At 43.8% G+C, this 8,504-nt stretch overlaps 1 protein-coding gene across 2 annotated transcripts; it reads left to right on the top strand.

The window, feature by feature from the left end:
* Window positions 1-422: 422 nt before the first annotated feature.
* On the top strand, window positions 423-6,716 carry RGS4 (regulator of G protein signaling 4). Of its 2 annotated transcripts, XM_082703968.1 has the most exons (5): window positions 423-563; window positions 3,414-3,518; window positions 3,826-3,887; window positions 4,445-4,611; window positions 5,037-6,716. In XM_082703968.1, the coding sequence occupies exons 1-5, from the start codon at window positions 520-522 to the stop codon at window positions 5,274-5,276; spliced, it is 618 nt and encodes a 205-aa protein (XP_082560094.1). In that variant the 5' UTR covers window positions 423-519; the 3' UTR covers window positions 5,277-6,716. The 2 variants fall into 2 exon arrangements, with proteins under 2 accessions (XP_082560094.1, XP_082560095.1); XM_082703969.1 differs by lacking the exon at window positions 4,445-4,611 and having other exon boundaries at window positions 5,037-5,248.
* Window positions 6,717-8,504: the final 1,788 nt, after the last annotated feature.

Below are 8,504 nucleotides of genomic sequence, written 5' to 3'. Positions count from 1 at the left end.
AGAAGCAACCTGCCTGGACACTGTTTTTACAAGAAGAACGAATAAAGCGATGTTTCCTAACGTTTGAAACTCTCTCCCCTCCCCCTCGCCTTTTCCAGAAATTCAAAGCCCCAGACCGACATCGGCAGAGACAGGGAACACATTTTTCTTTTTTGTTCGCCCGCTTCGCAAGAGGCTGGTCTCCGGCTGTTCACTTTGCTGGGTGATGCGTCAGTGCCTCCCCGCGTAACTCTCGCCGCCCGGGCGCGGGGGGCGGGGGGGCGGTGCGGGTGGGGGGGGCTGCTGCGGGGCGGCGGTTTCAGAGCTGCCGTCTGATTGGCCAGGCGGCTGCGGGGCGGTGGTTTCAGGGCTGCCGTCTGATTGGCTGAGCGGCCGCCGCTGGGCTATAAAAGGGACCCCTGCAGGCTCGGGAGTCTGACAGCATCTTCTCCCGGGGAAAGGCCAAGGGCGCTCAAAACCCAAGCCACAGCTCTTCTTGCCGCATTTCCTCCCCAGCTTGCGAATCCCACACCGAACAAGATGTGCAAAGGACTTGCAGGTCTGCCGGCTTCTTGCCTGAGGAGGTAAGATTATTTTCAGCCACTCACCACGTTAAACTTTCTGATTGACTTTCTTAGTTACTTACCTATACTCCTTACTGACCTAGTTCTTTGGAATTAGAAACAGTGTGGTCTGGGGGTGGGGGAGCTCAACTTGCTAGCTTTCCTCCAAGATCAGCTCAAAATTGTCACTGGAGAAGTGTGCCCCTCTGAATGCTGGCACTTATGTGTTGTTTTGTATGACTTCGGTTTTGAGGGCTGTTCTGATCTTCTCACCGAGCTAGTTCGAATGAAGAATTGATACGAGTTTTGGGACCAAATGCAGTGGTCTGTGATGGCATCCCTGGGGTGTGTGGAATCGTGTCTCTGAGCTTTCCGACGGGGTGGTTTAGGGGAAGATAGCCCATATGAGGTTAGACTCATCACAGACACTGTGTTTTCTGTGTGGTGCTGCAGTATCTTCTACTGTTTATGTCCTTATAGGCAAGTGTGGCAATACAGTATGAGTTGCAATATTAGACCCTCCCTTTCTTATTGCCCTTTCCCCCAGTTCCTGAAATGCCTTATGCGAGTGATGGTTGAGAAGTATTGATCCTAACAATTCAGTTAAGCGTTCTATAGACGATCTCATCCTGCAGATATTGCTTTTTTGATGTATTGTCTCTTGATTTAAAAAAAGGTAAAACTACTCCATAGCTCCTCATATGCCTTTGGCTTAATTAAAAAAAATTATATATATATAAATGCTTTCGGAGACTGTTTACATATTAGCCAGCTGAAGAAAAAGACAAGACTAGTGCATATGATATTATTTATTCTTACAGTTAAAGGCAGAAAGTCAGTCTGTATGTGTACTACACCCTTGCTTCCCTGCAAATAAAAATTACCTTAAATCTGACCGTAGAAATATCCCAGAAAGCAAGTCTCCTGTGCACTTCTTAGAAGTATACCTTTCAAATATTCTGTCATTCAGGAGTGTGAAACAATATTCTTTATTAAATGTACTTTCTTGGCTGCTTTAAAATGAAGCAGGAGGGTCTGGCTGGGAATATGTATGGAGTAAGTTCCACTGACTGCTCCATTACTATCCTGAGATGAAGGGAGCAAATTACTCCAAGCTTCAGTTAACTCCTATGTAAAACCAACCACACAAAATACAGGAGTGTCAGGAAAGAGTTATGCCCTGGTAAGTATTTAGGGAGAGAGATGAAAGGTTGCACTAGTCTGTCCAAGGAGCTGAGAAGCTAAGCTGGGGAGGTAACCTGTATAGCAGCAAGGTCAATGACTCTTCCATCTCCTCACTGGTCAACTTCCAATCAACTATTCCAACACTTCAACCCACTAACATCACTGCAGAAGGGCATGAACTGCTCAAGGTCACATAGGCAGTACATGGCCAAGTGCACATCAAATCTAGCTTCCTGACTCACCTCTGAAGTCTTGCTGGTTTTTATTTTATGGTTGCATTGCGTTATTAGGACAAATGTAACATCCTTGCTAAAGCATACTTCCAGCTCTTTATGCAATGACTTGCATTGGTCAATAACTCAGATCTCGGCCTGACCCAGCACATGGAAATGTGAAGTGACTTATATTTTGACAGAATCATGATATATATGTATCTTAGAATCACTGGAGCCTTCATGATTATATCTTGCTCTCATCAAGGAGGGTTTTGCATCCCCTGACCAGTCGGAGAAGCTGGGTGGGGGGAGGGAATCAGTCTTGTGAGGAAGAGAAAATACCATTCATATTAGGGGCGATCCAGGAACATAATGGAGTTCAAGCTTGCTGGAGAAAGGCGCATTGACAGGCCACCGATATAACAGGAGCCGTCCTAAAATGTCTTTTTATCCTTGTGACTTTATTTTTCTCCTTCTCAGGAGGAAAAGTCTAGTCATTCATTTCTTCTAAAGTGACATTGTTCTTTTAAAACTACTTCTTGGCTTTTATAATAAAAGAGATACAAACAAAAGAGTCATTAACAAAGAGACAGTTGAGCTTAAAAACGTATTAAAAGGTCCTTCTTTCTGAGGAAGTCACGGGCTCCGCTGCCCCCCAGCCTACCTGTTAAACAGTGCAATAAGCTGAAAGCTCTGCTTTGATTAAAGTCACTAGCTGCAGTGGTGACTCTTGCCTGCTTCTCTGTTGTTTTTAAGGCTTGGATGCCCTTTATAGTGTAAATGCTCTTAATGTGTAGATATTCTACAGGAAAGTAGTAAAAGCAGCAGCAGCAGCAGCAGCGAGAGATTTCTCTAGCAGCAAGCTTGAAGTTGCTCCGATGTTGGAGAGAACAGTGGCATTTACCACCCCCTTCACTTCTCTCTCTCCGTAAATATCCCTAAATAAGGTGAATCTCTTGGCACCACTTCAGGTGAGGCTGGGACCGAACAGCCCTTTCCCAGGTGATGGTGTGCCTCTGTTGGTCCCTCTGCTAGCAAGGAGGCAGGTGGAAACGGGAACCACTGTCCAGAAGGTGGCGTGCAGCAGGAAGGCACCTTGTTCCGCAGTTAACTGTTGCTCTCCCCTTCCCATAAATTACCCAAAGAGCAGTCACGTTTTCACCGTGTTTCTGTTAAAAACACCAAAGCGTTCCATCGGTCAAAATGACCGGTTTACAGAAGAGGCTCCTGCAGCCGACTGAGGGTCTGAATTCTGTTGCAGACAGAGCAGGCTGGGCTGTTGTTTCCTAGTGAGTCAGAGGCAGACACAGCAGTAAGATCTCCTTTTCCTGACAGTTCACACCGACTTCAGCTCCCATTTCCCGAATAAACTGCCCCTACTCCTTTACTAGTAGTGGACTCTTTGAGCTCTGCCACTAAGGTATCTTTTAAAAAACCTAATTAGCATTATTCTTTTTCTTCTTCTGCGCAGTGCAAAAGATATGAAGCATCGTCTAGGTTTCCTGCTGCAGAAGTCAGATTCCTGTGAACATAATTCTTCCCACAGCAAGAAGGACAAAGTGGTGGTTTGTCAGAGGTAAGAGAAAAGGCCTCTGTGGAGACCCAATGAGTATTAACTATTTAATGTCAGGATGTTCTATGAGGAAAAAAGGAAGTTGTGTTCTTAGTTAAACTAGATGTGGATCAAGGTGGCATCCATTTTCATGAAGACAGCACTTTCATGTGAAATGTCCATGCATTAATGGAAAGACTGCCTTAATCAACAACAGGTCTCATCACAGGGATGGGACAGAAAATATCTGCATGTTTTCAGGACTTAAATTTCTTGCCCTAAGTTTGTATCATGGCATTCAAGTTACTCTTTCTCTCTCTAATGTCTCTAGGGTGAGCCAAGAGGAAGTCAAAAAATGGGCCGAATCACTGGAAAACCTGATCAGCCATGAATGTAAGTGTGACGGCTTTCTTCCCCACTAGGATGAGGATAAAAGCTCTCTAGATAGACAAATTATCTCATACTATATTTGATCTAATAGGAAATGCAGACACAATTGGGTTTCTTCTGACTTCCAGACTCAGGAGAACCAGTCTGCTTGAAATTTTACCATGCCCTCGAGCTTTGTGACAGAGAACCATGTGGAAAACCATCTCTCTCACCACATGGGGAAAAGGTAGACGGGAAAAGTTCCAGATATGGAGACTTTTTATGGAATCAGCTTTAGTTTCTCTTTCTCAAACTTACTTTGGCAATTGGTGGCTGCATGGGTGTTTCAGAAACATTAAGACTTCAAACCTTGAGCAAGAAGCACTAGTTATAACTGGGCTCCAATAGATGTCAAACAGATTAGGGCCACCTGACCCCCAATGGCCCCCAGAAAGTGGAGAGAAAGTGGTTGTTTGACCCCATGCTTTATTCTCTCAAGCACCTTGGCTTTCTCTGAAATACACTGTCCCAAGAGGCCTGCTAGTGTGATGATTATGGTGGATCTTTCTCTTCCATCACAGGTGGGCTGGCAGCTTTCAAAGCTTTCTTGAAGTCTGAATACAGTGAGGAGAACATCGACTTCTGGATTAGCTGCGAAGAGTACAAGAAAATCAAATCGCCCTCTAAACTAAGTCCCAAGGCCAAAAAGATCTATAATGAATTCATCTCAGTCCAGGCAACCAAGGAGGTAGGTCTTCATGGCAGAGAACTCTCTGGATCTTAGTGAAATTTCCTGCAAGTGGTCTTCAGTGGTGTGGATCTTCAGATCACCTAAGTTAAAGGAAAAAAATCTGATAATGGAGGAGGTCATTATAATCTCTATAATCCCAAATCAATCAGTTAAGAAGCTCTTCCATCCAGATGCCTTAGATGATCTCCCTTAATGAGTTATTTGATAAATCTTTCCGTTTGTGAGAAAGAACAAATATATTGCCTTGCCCACCTAGAGGCAGATGAGCTTTTTACACTCTCTCGCATGAACCAGGGTTGAGCTAACTGTTCTTTTCATTTCTGGGGTAGGGAGGGTGCACACAGATTACTCACCACCAAGCACGTGGCCTCCCATCCTCAACGGGGCAGTGTATCTGATACATCTTGGCCTTTGCCCTGCAGGTAAACCTGGATTCCTGCACCAGGGAGGAGACAAGCCGGAACATGCTAGAGCCCACGATAACCTGCTTTGATGAGGCCCAGAAGAGGATTTTCAACCTGATGGAAAAGGATTCATACCGCCGCTTCCTCAAGTCTCGATTCTATCTTGACCTGGCCAACTCTTCCAGCGCTGGGTCAGAGAAGCAGAAAGGAGCCAAGAATTCTGCAGACTGTCCTTCCCTGGTCCCCCAGTGCGCCTGATTCTCACAGGGTGCTGGAGGCCTGAGATGTTAAGACTCTATGCCTGGAAAACCTGAGGCCAAATATCGATCTGTATTAAGCTCCAGGGCTTTATTCACATTGTAGCTTAGTGTTCATGCTGCCTGCCATGTGTGAGTCTCTCCTGTGTAAGAAGTAGATCGAGTTTTGGTGTTTGGTTTCCATCAGGGCAGGACCTCCTTCCAGTCCAGCTTTCCCAGAATTCCTTTAGGGTGCCACGTGAGCAAGTATCCAAAGAATGGTTTTGGAGGGGCGGCTTTCCAAAGACTGTTGCAGGTCTCTTCTCCCAGTGGCCTGACCTCAGGTTGGTTGGTTGGTACATTTCATGTGACATCCACAAGCACATGTATTCTGTTGGCACTTTCTGCAACTCTAGATGTTAAGATATGGTTGATCTATTATGTGTACCTATGTGTGTGTGTAAATAGATGTATACATATGTATACATATGTATACATATGTATACATCTATTTACACACACACATAGGTACACATACTATGTATACGTGTCTATATGTATATATACATATATATTTCTGCAAGAATAGATAGGAAAGACCCTAGGTGCTCATCACTGGAGTGTGTGTACATACCTACATGCATGTACTGATCCCTGGTCTTTCATCCTGCAATCAAACAGGAAAATAGAACCAGTTGCCGTGCAGGCCAAGACAAAAAGGCTAATCTGTGGAAAGTTGATTCTGTAAACTCCACAGGTCTTGTTGGAGACGCATTCGAGGGACTCCATGCATAGTTCAACCACTGACAGCCTCGACGTTGAACAGTATTCTAAAGAGCCAATATCATAAAGAATCTTATGCCTGGCTGACACAGTTCTGTCTTGAGCTGGTTATTACTGTTGGCACTTTTCAGTCCTGAAGCTGCTGGCCTCCCCTTCTCTGCCCGAGTGCTTGGTATGTGGTTATCAGCAGCCGGGCTGGTACAGGAGTCAGGAGAGAAGATGTTTAAGCTGAATGAAGACAGGGAGGTAGGGCCCCGCCAGCTCTACCTGTTGTAAGATGCTGGCTGAGTGAAGACATCGAACTTCAAAGTTAATAGTCTTATCCTCTCCTCTGTTCTCTTCTCCTGATCAAGGTGCTCTCCTCATTTTGTTTTTTCCTGAGGACTTCAGCCATCAGTTGAGGCTCCTTACCTCACTGCGGGTTTGGTTGGTTGTTTCCCTATAATGGCTCCAGGCTATATACCTCCCCTTACGAACCAGCAGGGTGGGAAGGATTGTATTTTATAAAGGACAAACGTGTTTTTACAAACTGAAAAGCCCTCACAAGTTTCTCTTTTGAAAGTAGGAGCTTGTTCATTCCACACCAGACATCAGGGCTGCACATATCTCTTTCCAGGCTCTGAGACTAAATGAGAGAGGAAAGAAGGAAGAAAAAAAAAAAAAAAGAACAGAAAAATAAGATACCAATTGTTAGAACTACTGTTTGGAACTTTTCAAGGCACATGAAATACTTGAAAATTTCTCATTTATGTTATTTATGATGTTGTTTTCTACAATGTTTTTATTATTGTATTGTTTTATAAATGGAGGTGCAGGATATCACCTGAATTATTAATGAATGGCCAGGAAGTAATTTTCTTCTCATTCTTCTAAAACTACAGCCTTTGAAGTGCGCACATACACACACACACTCACGCATGCCAATTGCACCGATTTCTTCAGCATAAATTACATGCGTGAGCACCTTGTGGCTTTTAAGCCAACAGACTGGGTTGCAGAATGAAAACACCAGAGTGTATCTATACAAATATCGTTGTATTAAAGATGTAGGTTTTCTCTGTTGTGCCCTTCTTGTCTCTCTGGCAGTCTTACTCCATATTCCCAGTTCTTCCTCAATGTCCTTTTTATTATACCTGGTTCTACAGTTTCATCTCTAGTTGACTCCAGGATCGAAACTTGTAACTCTATTGACCTTGCCCTATTATAATTGTCACGACTTTCAGATTGTACCTGTGCTCATGAGCTGCTGTCTTACAAAGAGGTCCGGAAGGTTATTCCGAATGAGAAGTAAATTATTTTATGTAATACAATTTTCCAGTGTGTTTTTCAATTGTATTTTCCCCTTATTTTATGACTCTCTGACATGCTGAGCTTACCTGCTCATGATCTGTGGGCAGAATACTCCTTCCCTGTGCATGCCTGCTTTTATCATGTGCTTGAAAGGCCTCAAAGCTGATGCTTCCAGTGAAACACATGCATCTTAATAATAAGGGTAAATAAATGCTTCATATGAAACTCTCTGCTTGTAAACACATTAATGGTCCACAAAATGTGTGATGAGAAACAGCAGTGTGTAGGGTAATGACAGAATATGGCTCATGTCCAGTCTCCGATCTCCCATGCCGAATCTGGAGAAGGAAGAAGAAAACAAATGTCGTATATTCTTCTGTTCCTGCCACTGCTCTGACTGTCTCTCATCACAGAGTCGAGGCAGACTTGGCTCCAGAGACTTTGCTCGGTAGACGTGGTGATGAACTTGTAGGTCCTCAGTTGAGACTAAGAATGGTTGGAAGAGAATTCGCCTTTCAGAGTTGTCCTTCTCTTACTTCCAAGTATCTGTCCGATAGAGAAGGCAGAAACAGAGGAGACTCAGAAGGTGGACAGGACCTATAGATACCTGAGGGACAGATTCCTGCCCAAACTGCTTAAAATCCTTCTCCCCTGCCCCTTACAGATTCTGTCCCCTAGAAAAGGGGTATAGAATATTCCCATTCATGGATAAAGAAGATGTGGTATATATATACATACACATATATATATACACACATATATACACACATATATATATACACACATATATACTCATAGATATGTATATATATGTGTATGTATGTGTATGTATATATATGTATATGTGTGTGTGTATGTATACACACACAATGGAATACTATGCAGCCATCAAAAGAAATGAAATCTTGCCATTTGCAATGACGTGGATGGAACTAGAGGGTATCATGCTTAGCGAAATAAGTCAATCTGAGAAGGACAACTATCATATTATCTCCCTGATATGAGGAAGTGGAGATGCAAAGTGGGAGGTTTGGGGAGTAAGAAAAGAATAAATGAAACAAGATGAGATTGGGAGGGAGACAAACCATAAGAGGCTCTTAATCTCACAAAACAAACTGAGGGTTGCTGAGGGGAGGGGGTCGGGAGAGGGTGGTGAGGTTATGGACATTGGGGAGGG

This window comes from Mustela nivalis (genome assembly GCF_964662115.1).
Source record: "Mustela nivalis genome assembly, chromosome: 16".
Lineage (NCBI taxonomy): Eukaryota > Metazoa > Chordata > Mammalia > Carnivora > Mustelidae > Mustela > Mustela nivalis.
Note: the sequence above shows the minus strand (reverse complement) of the source record. Positions and strands in the feature narration are given on the sequence as shown.

Excerpts from the sequence above, each read along its gene's own strand:
- RGS4 (XM_082703968.1), top strand. The coding sequence starts at position 520 with ATGTGCAAAGGACTTGCAGGTCTGCCGGCTTCTTGCCTGAGGAG. Across the intron at positions 564-3,413 it reads CCGGCTTCTTGCCTGAGGAG|TGCAAAAGATATGAAGCATC; the intron begins GTAAGATTATTT and ends TCTTCTGCGCAG. Across the intron at positions 3,888-4,444 it reads AAACCTGATCAGCCATGAAT|GTGGGCTGGCAGCTTTCAAA; the intron begins GTAAGTGTGACG and ends CTTCCATCACAG.